The sequence below is a fragment of the Rattus rattus genome, chromosome 1 (assembly GCF_011064425.1).
Source record: "Rattus rattus isolate New Zealand chromosome 1, Rrattus_CSIRO_v1, whole genome shotgun sequence".
Classification (NCBI taxonomy): Eukaryota; Metazoa; Chordata; class Mammalia; order Rodentia; family Muridae; genus Rattus; species Rattus rattus.
The window spans coordinates 45,409,722-45,431,491 of NC_046154.1; the positions used below are offsets into that span (position 1 = coordinate 45,409,722).

A 21,770-nucleotide genomic window follows, 5' to 3' on the forward strand; every position below is an offset into this window, starting at 1 on the left:
TCCTACCTTACTAGAGGCCCTGAGTTCAGCCCCAGTACCAGCAACAACAAATAGCCTAGTTACGTAGGTACAATCTGTACATCTGATCCTGTGAGATAGGATCTTACTCCGTAACCCAGGCTGGCCTAGTGCGCTGTGTAGACTAGGCAACCTTATGGTAGTCCTTCTGTATTGGCTTCCTTAGTACTGGGCTTATGGGTATCAATCGCAGCAATCCCTCTTTAGTTATTTGCTTGTATGTGCATGCAAATGTATTTTAACATTCTTTTTATTCCATTTTTTATTGGATATTTCCTTTATCTACATTTCAAATGTTATCCCCCTTCCCAGTTTCCCCTATGGAAACTCCCTGTCCCATCCTCCCATTCCCTGCTTCCATGGGGGTGCTCCCCCACCCACTCTGTCCTGACATTCCCCTACACTGGGGCATTGAGTCTTCACAGGACCAAGGAGGCCCATCCTCTGCTACATATGAGGCTGGAGCCATGGGTCCCTCCATGTATTGGTGGTTTAATTCCTGGGAGCTCTGGGGTGTCTGGCTGGTTGATATGGATCTTCCTATGGGGTTGCAAACCCCCTCAGCTCCTTCAGTCCTTTCTCTAACTCCTCCATTGGCGACTCAGTCCAATGGTTGGTTGTAAGCACCTGCCTCTGTATTTGGCAGGCTTTGGCAGAGCCTCTCAGGAGACAGCTATTATCAGGTAGGTTCCTGTCAGCATATACCTCTTGACATCCCCAATAATGACTGGGTTTGGTGGCTGCACGTGGGATGGATCCATATGTGTGGCAGTCTCTGGATGGCCTTTTTCCTTCAGTCTCTGCATCATACTTTGTATTCTTCTGTGAGTTATACATTTTTTGCATTTGTATTTTTTAATACATTTGTGAGTATTTTTAAATACATCTTAATACATTCTTAACATATTGTAATAATTAATAATCAAACTAATTTTTAACCTTTAGTTTTGAAATTTATGAACACAAGGAAGGTTGGCTTTAAGTTTGGGAAAGAATCAGTTTATGGCTCCTGTTCTAACATCTCAACTAAAACTATCTCTCAAGATGACTCTTATTAGGTGCTAATTTATGTTTAAAATACAATCATTGTATTATATATAATCACTGACCCATATGATAATTACCTGAAGTATCAAAAATGATCCCTGAAAGAATTTTCATTCTTTGTATATGCCTGTAATCCCAGCAATTGGGAGGTGAAATCAAGAGTATCTGAGTCTAAGGTCATTCTCAGTTACTTCTGTGTAGGGTCTCAATTTAGTAACAGACTCTTCTTCCCTTGCAGAGAGAGAATAAATTTTTCACATTCTCTAGTAATTACACGTCTGTTAAGATTATTTGGGCTTATTTCCAGAAGGTAGTCTAGATTTGCATAGTGGTGGTAGAGAAGTCATGGTAGCAGATGAAGGAAGCTAAATGATTCCACCTTTCATCTGCATGCACCTAGGAAGCAAAAAGCAAAAGCTGGAAGGTGGGGTGAGCTGTAACCTAACCTACTCATGAAATACTGACAGTGCGGCCGGCGGGAACCAGGGGCTGATCGGAGAGCTTACTGGGGGGCCTTATCAAACTACTACAGTCTCTTCAAGCTATTGACGCACTAGCAGAGTTTGGGATAATTGGTAGATAATCCTTTCCCAAGCTACTGTAATGTGTTTTGTGCAATGTGTAATGTGCATTGTGTTTTGTTTCCTAGCTGATTGCAATTAAGAGTGTTGGAGGCGGGTTGGGGATTTAGCTCAGTGGTAGAGCGCTTGCTTAGGAAGCGCAAGGCCCTGGGTTCGGTCCCCAGCTCCAAAAAAAAAAACAAAAAAAAAAAAAAAAAAAGAGTGTTGGAGGCTTGTCAGTTATTTGTGACTGACGCCATAGTCAAGGCTACATAGGATTCTTGCCATGTGTTCTGTGTTGTCTTCCCTGCTGCTTTAGTTTTGTTTTGTGTGTGCTACATACATGTGTGTATACAGGAAGGTCAAAGAGCAACCTGGGGTGTTGAAGAGGTTCCATTTGGAGGATGATAGCATCCTTGTATATCTTTAAACTTCATTTCCTCTGGATCTAGTTTGGCTTTAGGTCCTCAGTCTGGAACATCAGCAACTTTCTCTCCTTGTGCCTGCTCTCTGCTCCACATTTCACACACATTCTCCTTCTCTCTTTCTCCCCCCCCCCGCCCTGTGTGTGTGTGTGTGTGTGTGTGTGTGTGTGTGTGTGTGTGTGTGTGTGTGTGTGTGTGTGTGTGTGGTGTGTGTGTGTGTGTGTGTGTGTGGGTGCCATAACGTATGTAGGGTCCAAGGATAACTTTGCACTGTTGATTCCCTACTTCTACATGACTATGAATTCTTACCAAATGAACCAGGCGATCATTGTTTACTTAGCATATTGAAACAGCATTAATTTCTTCTAGGTCTAGTTCTGGTGAGGAAGGTACAGTATTTTGGTAGTGTTTTAGACAAGCCAGAAACAAATGTTGGCCATTTTTAACCCCAGATAATCCATTCTTGACATAGTAGCTAAAATGCTATAAATCAATTGAATGATGTCATTCTCCAGCTTAAAATTAATAGCTTCCTGTTTGGCTGAAAATAAATCCAAACTGGGATGAAGTGGCTGTCTTCATAGGACTGCCGTCTAGCCTTTGTACCTGGTAAAGGGCCTCAGCCTTTTACATTATGTGCCTTCCCTCTAGCTTTCCTCTGAACTAAACACCACACACTTATTTTTACTCTGACTGTTCTTTACTTCCTTATCAGAATGAGCTCCCGTAGAAGTATACTTGTTTTGTAAAGGAAAAGAGAAATCTGACCATGTCTGGTGAGGAGGGAGGTCTGATGAACAGTTGGAAGCTAAGCACAAGGAAACCAAAGGCAGGTGGATCTAGGCCAGCCAACACCGCACAAGGAGACCCAGTCTCAGAAGGAGCTGAGAGGCAGAGAGGAAGAACAGCAGCAAATCGGTTGAATTGCTACCTCCCCAGTGAGCCCAGTCTCTAGCCAGTGCTTCAGGAACTTGAGTGCATCAGATTCATCTGGAAGACTTTGGGACTCTTGGCATACAGCTTCTAGGTCTGAGAATGTCCTTAACAAGTTCACAAAAGATGCTAATAATAGTCTGAGACTTAAACTTTTGAACTTGTTGCCTAAGTGATAGATGCTGAGCCAGGCCAAACTTGTCCCTACTCTGCATTTTGCAGACTAGGGTCCTTTGTGCTGCTAGGACAGGAGGCCTGAAGTGCCTGTCATATATCCTGTCATGTAAAGAAGCCACTTGAACAGAACGCCTAATGCAGGAGCAAACCCAAAAACCAGTGGCCTTAATGGCAGCACTAGAGATGGCCTAATTTAATCATACCAAAGCCTGCCTCCTCTGTGGGAACTGCTGGGACTTGTTTACTGTTATCATTGTCAATAGTATGAAGCACTTGGCAGGCATGTAGAGTAATAATTATTGGAATTAGTTCTTTCACTTGTGGATCCCAGGGATCAAACTCAGGTGGTCAGGCCTGCGTGTCAAATACTGAACCATCTTGTGGACCCCCAGAGCCTTCTTTTTCTTAAGAGTCTAGCTAATGGATCATTTGAGCTGCTTGAGCAGGCATTACCTGTGTGTTTTAACAACTAAAACAGGGGGTGCCCAATGAGCAGGTGGTAGTTGTATCTGTAAAACAGTCTGGGCCTGCTGGTCCACAACTTTCATGTGAGTTCTCACAGGATCTGAGTTTGAAGCCAGCCACAGCTGCTACATAGTGAGATCCAGTCTCAAAAATCTAAAAGCAAAAATTGGTGTTCTGAAACCCAAGATGGGCTTTGTACTCCAGAGCTATCTAGCGTGTTTTGGTCTCCCAAATGCTGAGATTGTAGGCATGAGCCATCACGACTAAAGGCAGTTGTAATTGGGGCCTGGAGAGATAGCTCAGCTGTTAAGAGCATGTACTTTCTCAAGTTCCCAGCATTCACTGGGCATGGCAGCGCACTTGAGTTCCCAGCATCCCAGACAGCTCTAAGGAATTGTGTGTGTGTGTGTGTGTGTGTGTGTGCGCGCGCGCGCGTGCGTGCGTGCGTGAGTGTGTGTGCACGCATATCCACCTGTCTCTGCTTCCACAGTGCTGGACTGGGTGCGCTTTTCCATCTAGCTTGCTTGCTTTCCCCCCCTTTTTTTTAAACATGGACGACTGGGATCTGGGTTTAGGTCCTCATGCTTGTCAGCAAGTTTGTTTACTCATGAGCCACCTTCTCAGCCCCACTTTTGTTAAGTGTTGGTTTTGTTCAAATGATTTATTTTCTTTTAGATTTGTTGAATTTAGATCCTCTCAGTATCCCATGGTAGCATGCAGAATAGGGACCCATGTTACAGATATTTTCAAAGGTGGAATTGGTGGGTATCTCTTCCATCTTTAATGATGCCACAAGATTCAGTGTAAGTCTGGCATGAAACTTAAGTCAGTTAACAATTTAGCCGAGAATGGGCTTTAGAATTCAGCTTCAGCTTCAAGTAGTTGAATATTTGTGATCCATAATGGGTATGTGATCTGTTAGGCAAGCTTAGCCTGTGTTTTTACATCTTTAAAACATTCAGTCCCTCACTTAGGATTACAACTAGTTTGGTAACAACTAGCAGATGTGAGCATTTATTACTAGTTGTTTTTTCCATAGAACATAGGTGTTCCCTTTGTTTCAATGATTTGTTGACACAGGGTCTCAGCCCGTGCTGACTTTGAATTCAGTATGTAGCAGTGTAGCAGATTTCCTTTATTGTTTTATCACTTGTTTCTTCAAGGCAGGGTTTCTCTGTGTAGCCCTGGGTGTCCTGGAACTCTGTAGACTAGGTTAGCCTTGAACTCCTGAATGCTAGGATTATGCCACCACTGCCCAGTAGAAATTCCTAACCTTCCTACCTGTACTACTTGAGCACTGAGAATTTAGGCATGTGTCAGCATGTCCAGCTAGATATCTACAATTGTTAAATGACCCTTACTATGGAAGAAAACAGCCCATCCTGGCCATTTGCAAGGTGTTAGCTATGCTATCTGCCTATCAGTCTGTCTACTGGCAACTGTATGCCTCTAGTTACCAACTGCCTTTATGCAGTGGAAACAATTATAGTTGCTCATTTAGGAATGGATTTTCAAGTTTCCAAATGAAGTTGGTTGGTTGTAGGTTTACCTGTGCTAACCTTAGCAGAAAAATACCTTTTAAGCTTGGAAAGCAGAAGCTGACAGAAGTATCAGATGTTCCCATTTATGATTGGATTTCAGAATCCAGCCTTTTCATTTACCTGCTATGAGGACATCAGGAAATGGTTGTTGAAGAGGTACTCTGGAAGGTACTCTGGAAGGCTGTGTATTTGCAGTAAAACAGGAGATTGTTGGTTCCCCATCATCTTAGAATTAAAGAGTTCTAAATTAAATGGGTTTGATCGCTTTGCTCAATGGTCCCAGCCTGCTGAGACTTTCTGAAGGCTTCTCCTCATGTCATTCTTATTGGGAATCTCTTACGGGGGCCTAGTTTTTTTTAAGTTTTGCTGTTCATGTAACAACTGTCTTGGAAACACTCCTGCTCTGACTTGAGAGATAAGGAAATTGGGAAACCTGCCAAGATGTGTGAGAGCTGATAGGGACCAGCATACTGCCAACCAGCCTGCAGATCAGGGAGCGTCTGAGCTAGACAACATAGCCAACGGCCCATGCAGATCTGACACAGTTGCTGCTCCCCTGCCAGCTGGTCCATTTGTTGCACAAGATTTGGACTTTAAGTGAGGCACACTTGCCCTCTGGGCTTACCAGCTGTCCCAGTCTCCTACAGGGAAGAGGTGCTGTAAAAGTCTGTACTAGAGAAGAGGAGCCTAGAATGGCTCAGGAAATGAAGGAGCCTAGGACAGGATAGGATAGGAGTAAGAAGCCCAGTGTTCTCTTTCCAGACTATCTCAGAAGCTACAGGTGGAGTCCAAGAAGCCTAACCCACTGAACTGTCATTAGCCAGACTACAACCAGGGCAATTGAGGTAAAAATAGGCTAGTTAAATGAAGTCACCAGGAAATCGGCGGCAGCAGCACAGTTTAAAAGAGAAGCAAAAGCAGTCTTGTAAGCTGCAGTTTTACCAACCATGTGTTAGTGTCATGTGACCAGTGCTGCCTTGGCATAGTATCCAGGCTTTGGAAAAAAAACATACTTGTAAAGGGTTTGTCTGTAGAAAGGGTTCTTTTGTGTAGTTCTGAAGAAAGAAAAAGCTTTAAGTGAGAAAAAGGATCATGATAGAGTGTTTGTTTTGACTGACATTATAGAAAGCTAACAGGTTGTAGAGTAGCCTCCTGTTGTCTTGTGTTAAGGCTTTCAATTAAGCACCTCATCTGGCTTCAGACTCCAAGACTGGCCTTGAGAATCAGAAGCTCATGCCTTTTTTTTTTCAATTAGAAGACAAATTTATATGAAAACTCAAATTTTAAATGTTAGCAACTTGTTTTGTTTTGTTTTATTTTTTTTAGACCCAGTGTCTCATTGTGTAGTTCTGGCTGTCCTGGAATTTGCAATGTAGAACTTTGAAGCCAAAGTCTCAGATGCTAGGAACTCCTATCAAAAGCTGAGGTTTGAAAAGCAGTTTGGCCTTGGATAACAAATAGGGAAATTATTTCCAGATCAGGAAGTAAACAGATTAACAGGCAGTTAGAGGGTTTTGTTTGTTTTGGGGGGGGTAGGTTTTTTTTAAACACCAACTATAATCCCATCAATGTATTCTAAAGAAATGTAAACTGTTCATACATTCTCTTAAACATCACAGTGTAAAACAGGTACCCGTATGTGTGAAGGCTTTGGCCACACTGGTAAAAAGGCTGTCTTTGCTTCTGCACAGACATTCTTGTGCAATCCCACTGGAGCACCAGGTGGACCCCAAGGAAGGGCAGGGTAGGGGAGGTGATCTTTTGAAATGTTTCCAGGAGCTCTGTCCAGCCCAAGAGTGCTGCAGAAAGCTACAGGGACACTGATGAGACTGGGGATCTGCTGCCGTCTCCTAGGGAAGATCTGGCCTGCAGTGTGGCTGCCTGGATTCGAAAATGTGTCCTTGACTCCATGGAGTAGTTCTTGTAGTTTTGCCTAAGGGGAGAAAAGGATCAGACAGGTGAGGCTGGGCTCCTCTGGGAGGTGTGTCATATTTCAGTTCCCCATCTGAGCTATGTGAGACGCATCCCCATTCACAGACAACTCAAACTCTAGTTTCCAAGGATTCAAGACTAAGTTGAGCTCTGCCCAATGGAAGGGGTTACTCTTACCACTCTTGGTCCTGTTGGGGACTTAGGTCTTTATACCAGCTCTACAGCTGGCTTAGGGCGGGCCATTCGTAGTTCACTTCCTGTCTCAAGAATTCAGCCAATTATTTGTAAACGGAGGGGAAAACTCTGTTGTAACATGTCAGAACTGTTCCCAGAACACTGGCAGCCTCACTGTTACCTGGGCACCTCAGTTCGCAGGGAGCACAGATAGGAAACATGAGGATTGACCAAGCCTTACTTTGCAGAGTCTAGGAGTTTGATGGCCTCTTCATTTCTGCTTTGCTCCATAAATAGCAGGGCCAGCTCCAGTAGAGCATTTGGAATCAAGTAATGGTCATATTTAATTTTCTTTTCACTGCAAAACAGAAGCAGACATGGCCCACCCTTCAGGTTCTCTCCACAGCTTTCTCAGAACTTCAGCTCCTTGCCTTAGAAAAGCTGGGACCGTCTCCAGAGCCTTCAGGCTGACTTAGCTCACCCCCCTGTTTCAGTCTCAACCGCTTTTTCTCAAGGTTGGTCTATTAAACTGGAAGCCTGTTCCCTATCTGGGTATCTCTGACCCTTGCCCCATTCTGTCCTAGAGACAAACAACACCATCTTCCTTGCCATGTCCTTTCCCGACCATCTGCAGGACAGCTTATCCCTGTAAAGACAAGGCCCTTCTTAGCCTGGCCTTTCTCTAGCCTTCTAGGCAGGGGAGGTCCTCACTGTTGACACCAGCTTCTGGTGTGTATCCTGAGCCCAGGCACACTCCACTTAAAACTTTCCCCTTTGTTTTTGTCTACCGGCTAAACTTCCAAATTAATTTATTAATTTGTGTTTATATGTCTTGATCTCAAAGTCTTAGAAATATTTCTGCCTCTGCCTCCCAAGTGCTAAGATTAAAACCATAAGCCATAAACATCCAAATTAGGTGTCTCTCTGATAGCCTTTCCTGATATCTTATCCTGGCACAGAGGAGACATCAGCACATGGATGGAGAATGAGTTGGAGTAGGAAGATGGAGCAGCCAGAAGCACTTACTTTGCAGAAATGCTCCTGAAATTCTCCTCTGCCTCTTGGATTCGGCCCAGGTATTTCAGACATAGGCCTTTCAGCAATTTGACCAGGCAGTCGTCATCTGCTGAGTACTCATTCTCTGAGAATAGAGGTGTGGGAGAACAAGGTAGGCTTGCTCACTTCTGCAACAGTTACTCAGGGAGCCCCTCTGTGGAACCCAGGACACAAGTGAATCAAGACAGGATTCACCTCAGGGGACTCACATCTGAGAAGAAAAGACAGAAATTGAGATAATGGCTCCAGAGTGAATTAGGAGTGATTGGAGGAAGCTCAAGAGAAGGCCCTGGACAAGAAGACAGGGGACACTTGCTTAGAAGACCTAACACTGGTCTTCTAAAAAGGCTGGTTAGTAGGAGAGCGGGATGAGGAGGACATTTTTGGCAGAGGAACCTTGATCTCTAAAGACCTGACCTAGCCTGTCAGGGTCAGGAGCCTGAGGTAATCACCTGGGCCCATGGCCAGCATCTCTTCAGCTTTGGTGATGACTGCCAGCATCCCATCAGTGAGCTTCCGCTGCTTCCCAATCACAGCATAGCCGTTCCAGATGTACATCATCTCCTGAGAGTGGGAGGGGCAAGTCAGTCCTAGGTCTCTGCCTCAGCAGGGCCTCAGTTTTCCCATCTGTAAAACAGGCAGCTCCGTTCAAAAGGTCTTGGCCCCCTCCTAGCCTATAAAATTGTAGGATTGAGGGCATTGTGGAAGCAGCCTTACAAGGGATTCTAAAAGGGTTTAGGGGGTCCACTGCCAATAGGTTTCAGCTACTTCCCTACTGTACCTTGCATGAATACTATCATACCCTCTCTCCATCCAGACTCCTTCCCTGAGGACGAGACCATGACCAACACTGCTCAGGGGACCCTCCTGCTCCAGCTGGCAGGGCCTCCCTTGTTGGAGGTTGCTACTAAGCATCTCAGGACAGTGGCGCCTAAGACTGTCCCTTTCCTCAACAGCAGCTCGAGGACAGCAGCCTCATCAAAGTTAGGAAACATCTTGATCGGCAGGAAATTCATTAAATTTTCACTTTCAATAACTTAGTAGCTGAGTCCCATTTCCTAAACTATCACTTAGGTAATGGATACGGAATGCAGTTTCTATAGAGCCCTAAAGATGTTAGGGCTCTTGTTACACAGTAGATTCAGGTCAGTGTTCCTTAAGTCGCTCTGTGGTCTCAAGATAGAATAACGGCTACAACGATTCTAGAACCAGAAGTACATAGCCTGCCTGTCCTTCGACCCTTGCCACAGTACCCCACCCCCATTCTGATAGCAGTAACTTTATTATACATCTGAAGCTAATTTTCTTTTGGAAACAGGGTCTCTTGTATCACTGTGTAGCTTGACGATAACCCCCTTGCCTCTACCTTCCACATGCTGGGATTACAGACATGCACCGCCACACTCAGTCTGTAAAATACTGTAAAGACCTGACTTTACAGGAGGTAGAAGGACCCCTAAGGTTACACACTACTGAACAGGAATGTTTACCCAGCAATCAGAGCAGAGCAGAACCTACTTTTCTGGACTCAACTTATCTGATCCCAGCTCCAGTGATTCATGGAATTAGCCTAACAGTGGTCCTGGATTTAGGCTCTGGAGCCTTTACATCCCTGAATTCAAGTTTTTTACTTCATCTTTCTAAGCTGTTCAAGTTATTACTGACCTGCTTTACACCTACCATGAAGGTTTTGTTCAAAGTCAAACATAATATGGCCAGAGACCTCAACCTCACTTCAGAAAAGGTTGATCTAATAAGGATGACTATGCAAATAGCAATTAGAACCCTGGGACAACAGAACAGTCACTGTAGGAACAAGACAGCCAGGTGATCCCTCTGCTTGGGGCTGGGGTGTTATCTAGTATCTAGAAGAGCTGTTCTTCTGGCCTTGAGGTCCACCTGCACCTGCTGGCGGTCTCCCAGCCCAGGTGAATTGTGAAACCCTTTCTAGTCCCTTCATCCACCTTCTGCCCCAGAGACTCTCTTCCTACCCACCAGAGCAGGGATTGGCAAGGAGATGGGGTTGGGGGAGAGGTAGCGCCTGGACTTCCGGATAGCAAACTTCTCTGTGGGTAGAGATTTCCCAGCAATCTTGAGCTTCAAGCCTGGCACAGCCCTGAAGAAAGAAGGGTTGAGGATGCAGGTCAGTGGGAGAGCTCCTGCCTAACATGTCCAAGTCCCCAGCAACAAAAGAGCAAGAGTGTAGGGAGAACAGGTCTCCAGTCTTTGCCTGTCTAGACCTCGGTTTCCACACTTTATGATGAGGGAACTTGACTCTTAAAAGTATTTCAAGGTGCAAGCCAGCCTCTTATGGCTCATTTCACAGTTCCTGCATGACCTGATTGCTTTCGAAGGTGGTTGAGCAAAGGTTCCAGAGCTGGCAGAATGTATCTAGGTATCTTCTAGGCCTGCCTCCTAGTTATCTCCCCTGTACACCCAGGCCATCCTGGGAGGGCCCACAAAAGTCTAATCCCAGTTTCACAGGCATGACCAACACCCAGAGAAAGGAGGGACTTGCACAAACAGCTCAAACCCTTAATTAACTCCAGCTTCCTGAACTGTGGCCGCCTCAGCTGTTTCACACACAGCCGGGCATGCCTTGACTGGAGCCTCACCCACTACCAGCTGCCTGGCCACTGGGTGTGGCTGGGATCTCAGACCCCAAGCTCTGTGGGCTCAGGAAACAACTGGATGGGTGAGGCCACCTCAGGTTCCTTGCTGTGTGTTCATTGCAGAACCTTTCTGGGTCTGTTTTCTAATCTCAAAAGTATACCTGCTTTCAAGATTGGGAGAATTCTGTGAGCTGGGGCCACAGTTTGCTCTAGCAGAAGGCACTATGCACATAAAGTGCTGTCTTTCCGCACTAACAAAGGCCTGTTAATGAAGCTGGCCAGCCTCATCTCCACATGGGAGGAGAGGTCTAGACACCATCCTCCAACTCCAGGTTGGACTCACTAACCTTTTGACTTCACCAAAGGCAAATAAGTGATTTTAAAAAAATAATGAAAAGATATTTGGTTCCAGGTTCTACTCCAGGGTCTTCAAATACCTTTTCCAGTTGCAAAATTAGCCTGCTTGTTATTCCTTTCTTAATAGAATTGTCCAGCTGGGCAGTGGCTTTAATATCGGTTTGATTCAATGACTTGGGCTGTGCTTCTCTGTGGTTTTAGCAAACTCAGCTGATGGAGAGTTCTTACCTCAGAGTCTGGTGGCTTAAATGAAAAATGTCCCCTACAAGGATTTGAACTTGGCTGCTAGTGGGTGGTGCTGTTTTAGGGACAGGTTTAGGAAATATGACTGTGCTAGAGGAAGTAGGTCTTTGGGGTCAAACTCTGAGAGTTCATGCATAGCACCCCCCACTTCCAGTTTTGCTCTCTGCCTTGCATTTGCAGCTGTTACCATGCCCATCCCTTTCCCACTGGCCCCCGTCGTCATCCCTGCTGTGATGGACTTGTCCGTGGTCATGGTGCTTTATCACAGTAAGACCTACAGCAGGAGCACCGTGGCGGGGCCCACCTGAACAACTCCACTTCATCGTCCCCGAATGGCTTGTAGTCTTCCTTCCCAAACATGCTGAGGTAGGCAGCCTTCATGTAGATATAGGTGGCCTGTGGGAGACAGCAGCAGTGAGGCACAAGCAGCCCTCCTTCTAGTCACCGTGAGTGCCACATGAAGTTCAGCCCTCACTGTGGGTCCATAGAGATTTATAATGACTAAGCCCCAGGGACGATGCTGAAGCAACTGAGGAGCTTAGGGGTGGGAGTTAGGTCCCTGCAAAGCAGCCTCCCTCTCCATCTTGGCCCCATCGAGAGAGACCTGAGCAACATGCGGGCTGCTGAGACGGTGCAGACAGGGTGAGTATGAGGAGAGCTACTGGAAGCAGTGACTGCAGGTGGGAAGATTTGGAGTGGAAGTAGATAGGTAGGACATGCATGGGACACAGATGATTCAGAACAGTGAACAGGGGACCCTCGCAAGGCTCAGTGATAGACCTACATCACTCACTTTGCACCGTCATCTCAATCCACCTTAAAGAAAATGTCTGCAAGGACCTCGCCTGCTAGATCCTAGGCCACCTGACAGGAAAAGTGGGGAGCCCTGTTCCAACTGCAGAGTGACCACACCCCATAAGCGTAAGTATCACAAGACAGACAGGAGCTGAGGCGTTTGCCTCAGTGCTGCCCTCAAGTGGCCAAGTTTTGAAACAGCTGCCTCCCAGGACAGCTCTGCCAAAGAAAATGCCTGCCAGTGGCCAAAAGAGAACTGGAGAAAAAGATCATGAGGACATCCGGGAATATTTGCCTGCACCATCCATGTTGGAGCACCCTCGGCTGGCCTACCCTTCAATCAGCTAAGCTCCGTCTTTGTGGGTGTGTAATGCAATCCCCTCACGGGACCTTTAACACGGTGTCACCCTTGCACACCACCTATAGGTCTCCTGTCCCTGACAAGGGTGCACTGAATTCCAGGGATAGTAGCTCCCGTCTAGCTTTGCTTTATCGATTGAATGCCTGTGAGATATTAATTTAATAAAGATATGGCTGAGTACATATACACTAATTCAAAATCAATTTCATAAGCAATGGAGACAGACTCTACATCCGCCACACCCAGGAACATCTTTCTTATTAGAACACTGCCCCCAAACAAACTCAGTTTATTTGGGTTTTTAAACTAAGAATTTAAAACTGACAGTAGGGCCTCCAATTAGTGTAAAATAACCAGGTCAAAAACCATGTCTGTTAAATGACTATAAAAGGTCTAGCAACCAATCAGCAAATGAGTTGGGATCTGGGCATGGAGAGTCTGTAACTGCAGCAGCTGGGAAGTCGGGGCAGGTAGATCATGAGTTGAAGTTTATTCTTAGCTTCATTGTAAGTTTGAGGCCAGCCTGAGCTAAGTGAGACCCCATCTCCAAAAAAAAAAAAAAAAAAAAAGGAAAAGGGGTCATCTATCATCTAGATAGCTCAAAGTAGATAGGGAAAGTGGTTGTTATATAAGCATAACAATCCAGGAACCCACAAAAGTGTGAAAGGGAAGATCAGAGTGTACACACACTGACATGCCCACCACAATCATAAAAACAAAAATTAACAATACATAAGTTTTCAAAACCGATACAATGAATATTTGGGGAAATGTTCAACAGCCTTAGCCACAAGGGAAACGCAGATCAAAACTACATTCAAGAAAACCAGCAACAAAGAGGAGCCTTCTAGCCTGCTGGCCCGGTACACCGGTGGCCAGTATAGAAATCAGTACGGGCATTCCTCACAAACAAAAATAGAGCAAGTGTGCCACTCCTGAGTGTGCACCTAAAGAAGTAGCTTTAACCACTGAGGCTGCACCTCAGTCTATCCTGATCTCACAGTGCCAAGCCCCGGCTTTGTTTCATGAGTCCTTCGTGCCTTCAAAACCAGCACCACTTGAGTGCAAGGCACAATAATGACGGCCTCTAGCTTCTGCATGCTGACTCCAAGGAAACACCTCCCATGCTTCACCTCAGCAATGCTTTCTTCTTAATTGCTGCTAATTTCTTAGCTCCAGCATCAGTTGTCCCAGGAAAGCAAAGATTTTACTTCAGAGGTTCTGGTCTCTTGCTAATCGTGGCTGGTTCTTCAACCCCAGCTATCCAGAATCACAGAATCTCAACTCAAAATAGCAGACAGCCTTGATAGTCTGTAACTTCCTGCTACAGCTTCACAAACCAGGCCTTCGTCATCTGCACTACTCTCAAAATTTTAATCTTCCAAGCTTCCACAGTACAGCTCACCACACTTTGAACACTCATTGGCTTTTCTAGCCCCCCAATTCCAAAGTCCTTTCATTCTCCTCAAAACATGGTTAGGTCTATCACAACAAAACCCCATTATCCTGGTACCATTTTATCTTAGGGTTACTGTTGCTGTGATGAAACACAGTGACCAAAAGCAACTTCATGTAACAGTTCATCATCAAAAGCAGAGAGGGCAGGGGCTGATGCAGAGGTCATGGGGGAGTGACACTTACTGGTTTCTTCCCTATGGCTTGCTCAGCCTGCTTTCTTTTAGAACCTAGGATCACCTTCCCAGGGTGAACTACCCACAATGGTCTGGGCCCTCCCTCATTGATCACTAGTTAAGAAAATGCCCCCACAGTCTTGCCTGTGGCCGGACCTTGAGGCATTTTCTCAACTGAGGCTCCCTTTTCTCTGATGATGACCCTATCCTGTGTCAAGCTGAGTTAAAATTAGCCAGTGTAGTCATGGTGTTAACAGATCATGGCAACAGAAAGCAAACCAGGGATGGATGGATGGATGGATGGATGATGTACATAGAATTATATCTATTGGGGTTGGGGATTTAGCTCAGCGGTAGAGCGCTTGCCTAGGGAGCGCAAGGCCCTGGGTTCGGTCCCCAGCTCCGGAAAAAAAAAAAAAAAAAAGATATCTATTCAGTTCTCTATGTGACATGAAAAAAAAGGAAGACTTTGGAGAAAAGGAGGGGACTGGGAAGAAGGGGCCTGAAAATAAAGTGCACTGTATACTCTCATATATGTGTGGAAATGTCACAATAAAACCAATAATTTTGTGTGCTGACCTAAAAAATAATTTTTAAACGATCTTAGCATGAGGTGAGCCCTCTCACCTGTAATCCTTACAATTGTTAGTTTAAGGCAGGAGAATGGCTTCAAGTTTAAGGACAGCCAAAGCTACATAATAAATTCTAGGCCTGCATCTCCCGGTCGCCGCTCTTGGCTGCCCAGTGTAGGGCGGTGAAAAAAAAAAAAAATTCTAGGCCTGGGCTGAAGTGAGAGACTACCTTAGTTTGGGTTTCTATTGCTGTGGTGAACCATCATGACCAGAAGCAACCAGAGGAGGAAAGGGTTTATTGCACTCACAGTTCCATATAGCAATTAGTGATAGAAAGCAGCAAGGGCAAGAACTCAAGCAGGGCAGTAACCTGAGGGCAGGAGCTGATGCAGAGGCCATGGAGGGGTGCTGCTTACTGCCTTACCCATCATGGCCTTTTCAGTCTGTTTTCTTAGAAAACCCAGGACCACCAGCCCACAGTGATATCACCCACAAGGGGCTGGGCCCTTCCTCATCAATCCCCAAATCCCCAACTTTTTTTTTTTTTCCCGGAGCTGAGGACCAAACCCAGGGCCTTGTGCTTGCTACCACTGAGCTAAATCCCCAACCCCAATCCCTAACTTTTTAAAATTTGCCTACAGCCTGATCTTGCAGAAGTATTTTCTCGATTGAAGTTCCTCCTCTCAGATGACTCCAGCTTATATCAAGTTGATATAAAAACCAGCCAGGAAAAAAAAAAAACTGGGTAATGGCTCAGTGTGCAAAATGCTCACTGCGTAAGCATGAGAACCCAAGTTAAGATCTTCTGCACATGCATAAAGCTAGGCTTCCTTGCAGGTGTCTGGAACCCCAGTTTGGGACTGGCAAGTAGGGAGGAGTTGGAGCAGGGCAGACACGGGAAGATCCCTAGCGTTCACTGGCAAGCCTACATAGCTGAAATGGCAAGGTTTGTGTTCCATGAAGAGACATCACCACAAAAAATAAGGTGAACAGAGAATGACATCTGGAAGCCAATGCCTCCTTCACAGATCCACTCATGTGCCAAATACATGCTCTAGCACACAAACAAAAGTGAGTTCCTGGATAACAGCTACCACATATGAAAGATAGTTAATATGTAGTCTCATATAGTCAAGGGAACACATAGTTCATAAGTCATAGGATGGGACAAGGGGATAGAGACAGATGGAAATCCGTAAGCCACAGGAGGATGTGGGACAAGTCTTTAAAAGCCCTGTGACAGCTGGACGTGGTGGCATAAGCTTTTAATCCCAGCCATTGCCCTGCTCCAGAGAGAAGGGGTCCCCCTCCTGCAGCCCACTGCAGCCCAGTCTTCCTTCAAGACACACGGCACACCCTCGACTGTACCCCAATGTTGTCCCTGACTGGGGAGGTTTTTTTTTTTTTCACTGAATAGCCAACATCAAACACTGTATCTTCTGTGCTTCATCTCTCTCCAGGATGTGCCTTCAGTGTCTTCCCTTTGTCCCTCTGTATCCTGGCCGAGGCTAAGGCCTGGCACTTGGAGTGTCCAGCAGGCACAAGGATTCAGGCCCTTTCTGCCCCAGTTATAATAAAGCAAAAAGAGCCTCTCAGGCTTCCCATGACTTGCCCCAAACTCCTCCACAGGATCATCTGATGCTATTTCTTCCCTGTCCTCTAGAGCCCCTCCGGGCTTTTGCCTGTGAAAACACTCTTTGGCCTCCCTGTCCCCACCCTGATAGACACTCACTGTACAGCCAGGAGTCAGGCTGGAGCAAGCAGTGACTCATGCGTCAAGTCATCCAGGGACATTAGGTGGACCACAATCACTTCGGATCCAAGGCCTTTCTCCCTGGGGTCAGCTCTTTGCCCTCTAATTCCACAAATGTTTACCTCACAAGAGTGGGAAACCCAGGCTGTGCCAGGCAGACAGCCTGTCAGCTTCCAGCAAGTGGCTTCTGGCCTCGGGCCCCACTTTCATACCACGCCCTCACCCAGTGGACACAGCTCCTCTCCGCAGTGCCCTCGCCCTGAGCCCGTGTGTGTTTCTTGCTCTGGGTCTGCTTTGTTCTCTCATTCTCCTCTTTCCCTAAGTCCTCCTCCACGACTCTCCTTCAAAGGTCTTGCCTTCTTACGCCTACTTGGGGCCTTTTGACTAAAAATACATAAAGTGTAAACTGTCTCGGTGCTCCATGCTCCGTGCTTGGTGTGTCCATGTGGCTGGTGGCTGCCATACCCGGGTGGTGCAGAAGGACATCCCAGCCACAGTAGACAGCACATGCTAGACAGTGAGACATGTCTATTCCTTGTGACAAATAGCTATGCTGACACCTTAGGGTTGAAGGGATGTAGCTCAGGATGTAGGGAATGCATGGACAGGCACAGCCCTGGACTCAACCCCCAGCACCAAATCAAGTTTCTCTGCTTGTCACAGCTTTTAGCTCCTCCCACCCCTGAGTCCTGTTCAAACCTTTGGTTCTGTTTAGATCCCAGTGGACACATCTGTGTTCATTGGGGTTTGGTCCTTAGCTCTGAGGCTCCTAGGTCTATGTGGGTGAGCCCTGACCCACAGTGTCAGCCCACCTTGGACCAGGAGTTCTCCTTGCTCAGCAGGTCGGCATAGAAGTAGGCCATTTTCCACTGACCCTTGTAGGTAAAGCACCACATCAGCTCCCAGTAGCACATGTGGTGAAACTGCTTCCAGTGCTGCTGGGCCTCACAGCACTCTTCAAACCGCCGGACAGCCTGTGGACAACCACAGTCAGCTTAGGGAGGCCCACCTGGCCCCGCACTGCTGCACCCTTTAACTCCACAGCAGGGACGCCTTCCCAGGGCCCCTTGTGGGCTATTCATGATGACTGCCTCTCCTTTGGGTTCTAGAGATCTGGTCACTGAGTGAAAGCTTGGAGTAGCGCACATGGGGGAGGGGACAGGAAGCACAAGATGTTACTACTGTTCCCATGCCTGCGTGTTCCTGTGAATGGATGTGGGTGGAGCCAACCTCAAGTGTCTTTCCTCATGAGCTATCTGCCTTTGTTTTGAGTCAGGGCTTTTTTGCTGAGACCTGGGGTTCCCCAACTAGACTGGCTGGCTGGCCAACAAACCCCATGCCACCGTGTCTGGCTTTTCCACATAGGTGCTGGGGACTAAACTCAGGTCTTGTCCTTTTGTGCCAAGCAGCTTACCAACTGGGCCGCCTACTCAGTTCCAGAGGGTGTTAATATATTGATATAATAATGTCTGGGCCTCAGAGAAAACACCAAAGAGCCTAGTAGTTTCCATGGTAACCTACACCTAGGGATTGATCCTGAGAGGGCTGGCTGGACACTTCCAGGACTCTACAATGTAGCCTTCTATCATGGCATAGTTCTCTGGACTTTGCCATGACTGTGACCTTCCCTGAGGTCTTTAGCTCAGTGGTTATCAACCTTCCTAGTGTTGTGACCTTTTAATACAGTTCTTCAGCTTGTGATGATCCTCAGCCATAAACTTATTTTTATTGCTATTTCATAACTGCAGTTGTGTTACTGTTGTGAACTGTAAATATCTAAGTTTTCTGATGGTCTTAGGTGACCCCTGTGAAAGGGTCATTCGACCCCAAAAGGGTGGTGGCCCACAGGTTGAGAAACATTGCTCAACCCCTTTCCATGGCTCTCTCCCCACCTACCTCATTCCTATTCCCACATCCAGCCTAATCACCCACACCCTGGCCAGCAGCTTTTCCTGATCAGGAATGACATAATCCTACATCTTCCTACCAAAAGCCTACAGCACGAGCTCCCTCCTCCCAGACCACCTCCCACAGAATGCTTCTCCCACCCCTGCCCTTTCATGGGCTCACCCTATCCCCGAGTATGCCTCTGTGTGTCTAACTTCTTGCTGGCCTAGGATACCCCAAGAGATCCCCACATCACTCACAGCATCAATATTTCCTTTGATAGCTTCAATCCGCCCAGCAAAGAACAGGAAGATGGCGCCCTGCAATGAAACTCGTGAGGATGTGTGTGGGCCCACTGGGTACTGGTGGGCTGGGGTACCCAGCAGGGGTTGGGCTCACCTTGGGGTATCGGTTCAGGTAGGGCTTCAGCAGCTTCTCTGCCTCCTCGATGTTGACATTCCCAGTACCTGGAGGAGGCAGGGAGGTACACTGCTCGTGTTACCACTGCTGGGGCCTGTGCTCCCTCTGGCAACCCGCCAGAGCCTTCCCGGAGCCTCTGTCTTTCCCTTGTGGGATGGCACAACGATTCTCCCTATCTCCAGAGGGATAGGCTTAAACAAGCTAATGTGGATAGTGCCTATCACACCACAGGCTCAGTAATCTGGAGGCCATTTCTCAGTCGGAACCAGAAGGGACGGCATCTTCATACTTTCCACAAGGTGACGCAATCACCCCCATTTCACCGATGGAACCCACACAGAGAGGAAGTGGATGTTCAGCAGGCCAGGTGCAGCCCACGGACCTGGCTTGGCCCCAGCCCTGGAAGCCCAAGCAGGGTGTGCAGCCCCTCACCCGGGAGCCCGCCATCTCGCACCCTGGGCCTCCTACCGAGCACGAAGGTGAGGAAGGTGTGGTAACACAGCAACAGCATGACGCACAGCACTGCGCGGAAGCTGTGCCCGGTCGCGCCCTCCTCTAGCTGCAGCAGCCCGTAGTCCTGGGGGACAAGAAAGGCTGGGTGGGCTCCCAGAAAATGCAGGGCCCAGGCAGGCAGCCATAGATGCCTGTTCTCTGGAGCCAGGGGCGGTGGTGCCAGGACTGTGACCCCCGAGGAAAGGACTGACTTTCCCTCCCCATGAGAGGGTCATGGGCATGTGCAGGTGGAGAGATGGGGAGGGGAGAAGGAATGGCTTGAGGAAAACAATCCTAACCAGGAGGCCTTGAAAGGCTTGCTGGGGGAGAATGTTCCAAACCATCTCTGGGACCAGACCTAACCTGTGTGTAGTCTCCATCTACCTTCCTCAGCATCCATGCCCTTTCTCAAATGTAGGCCTGGCCTGCCTCAACCCTGCCACAGCTTCTCTGCTCCGCCCACACCTGCAACTGCGGTGCCCTTCCCACCTCAGCCTTCCTGAGATCCCCCCAGCCCCCACCCAACTGCCTGCTCAAGGGAGCAACCAACCAGGCCCCAGAGCCTCCAGCTGTGTACCACAGACAGAGGGTCTCCCAGACCAAGCATAGGCCTGAGGAGCCGCTGAGCCACCCAGCCTTTCTTGTCCCCCAGGACTCATGTTTATAGCTTGTTCTGCGTTCTGTCGTTTTGATGGTGCCCTGGGGAAGCCCCAGCTCTGGGCTCACACAGCTCTGTTCTCACCCAGGCGGGGCTGTGGCCAACCTCAGGTCTGTTTCTGAAGACTGTTATGTCACTCTCTGGGTTTGTTTGTTGAGAAAGGGGCTCACCAAGCATCTCTCAGTGCACTGAAACACTGTGTAGGCTAGCTGCTGGCCCTGAACCCACAGAGACCCTCCTGTCTCTGCCTCTGTCTCCTAAGTGCTAGCTAGTGTTAAAAGCTGTGACCCATCACGCCTGGCTTTGTCAGGACCTCATAATAATTTTTTTCATGATTAAGATGGATTTTGCATAATAACATTTCCTTTAAAAATTTAGGTAAAATGATGTCATTTTGGGAAAAATAACAGGTAAACCATAAACTAGTGGTCCATGTGTGTCTGATATCAGGAAAGGTTAGAAAGAAGACCCTCTCTCAGCACCTTCAGGACCATGTGGAGCATCTGATTTTACAGAGATGAGGCTCACGGGGAAAAGGGAATTGTCTGGCATCATGGGGAGGAGGCTGGGGGTGACTCCTGATGTCCAGGACAGTGCTTCTATCACCACAGTGGCCACCTCCTGAAGGGGACCTCCCTGCTCTGCTTCCTCCAACCCCTGCTGGTGTGCTAGGTCTTGCCCTCAGTGAGTCTCCTGGTTCTTCTCAAAGTCTGATGTGCAGAAGGGCTCCCTGCACAGCTCACAGATGGCATAGGGGCACCAAAGGCTGGCCTTAGATAAAGGCCTTGGAGTGAGCAGGTGACCCAGGGGAGAAGACCAGGTCCCTAATGCGTGCCATAGAAAGGCAATGTGCCTCAGGTCCCCCTGGAGCTACCCTCATATCTATCCTTATTGCACAGTCCTCTACCCTGCGAGATGCCAGGCAGGGAGAGATCTGTGGCCTCACAAACCCTGAGGGAAGCCTGAGGCTCAGACATCTAGACTGGCTCCAGGGCCACAGAGAGAGGGGGCTCTGAGCGAGGATTAGCACCAGGCCATGATCCCTCAGCCCCACTCTGTCTAGCCCAGCTCTAACCCTGTACTGGGAAGATGTAGGGTACCCAAAGGTGGGCATTTACCTTGTTTCCTGAAAACCCGACAAACTCCAGTAGCCTCAGAATCCTAGTGGGAAGCATGGACAGCGTCTGCGGGATCAGAGGCAGTGGGTGTGTGGAGGGCATCCTAGGGAAAGTCAGAGGGCCCCACCACGGCTTACCCTTTACTCAGGTGAGAGAGCAACCACCCTCTCCAGACTCGTACCAGCCTTTGCACGGTCTCCCTGGACCAGTTCCTTCCTTCACAAGCCGCTCGGCATCTGCACGTCTCTCCGACCCAAGCCCATATTGCTCCCTCTGCCTGCAACACCCTCCCTGCCTGGAACTCTCACTGGGTCTTTCCAAAGCCAACTCAAATGCTTGCTTATCTTCCTCCCCTGGGAACTCTTTCCAGACCCCTGAAGAGAATTTGGGTCCCTGTCACCTGTGGGTCACAGCTGCTTTCAGGCCTGTCTCCTTCCCTACCCCTGGAAAGCATTTTAACAGCAGCTCTCTGGGGTGGAAACAGTCTGGTCTCTGAGACTGCCAACCTCCATGGCTATAATTACCCACCTTGCAGGGCTCAAA

At 47.7% G+C, this 21,770-nt stretch overlaps 1 protein-coding gene across 1 annotated transcript in view; it reads right to left on the reverse strand.

Annotated features, from left to right (window-relative positions):
• Positions 1–6,447: 6,447 nt before the first annotated feature.
• Ttc39a (tetratricopeptide repeat domain 39A) overlaps positions 6,448–21,770 on the reverse strand; it is a 38,037-nt gene continuing 22,714 nt past the window's right edge. Inside the window, exons 8-18 of the mRNA XM_032900385.1 lie at positions 21,228–21,293; positions 19,428–19,536; positions 18,939–19,006; positions 18,800–18,859; positions 17,465–17,626; positions 11,845–11,936; positions 10,324–10,444; positions 8,781–8,892; positions 8,299–8,413; positions 7,514–7,630; positions 6,448–7,099 (exon numbers count right to left, since the gene is read on the reverse strand). Of these exons, the coding sequence (XP_032756276.1) occupies positions 6,976–7,099; positions 7,514–7,630; positions 8,299–8,413; positions 8,781–8,892; positions 10,324–10,444; positions 11,845–11,936; positions 17,465–17,626; positions 18,800–18,859; positions 18,939–19,006; positions 19,428–19,536; positions 21,228–21,293 (1,146 nt within the window). The 3' untranslated portion in view covers positions 6,448–6,975. The remainder of the gene's footprint in view (positions 7,100–7,513; positions 7,631–8,298; positions 8,414–8,780; positions 8,893–10,323; positions 10,445–11,844; positions 11,937–17,464; positions 17,627–18,799; positions 18,860–18,938; positions 19,007–19,427; positions 19,537–21,227; positions 21,294–21,770) is intronic.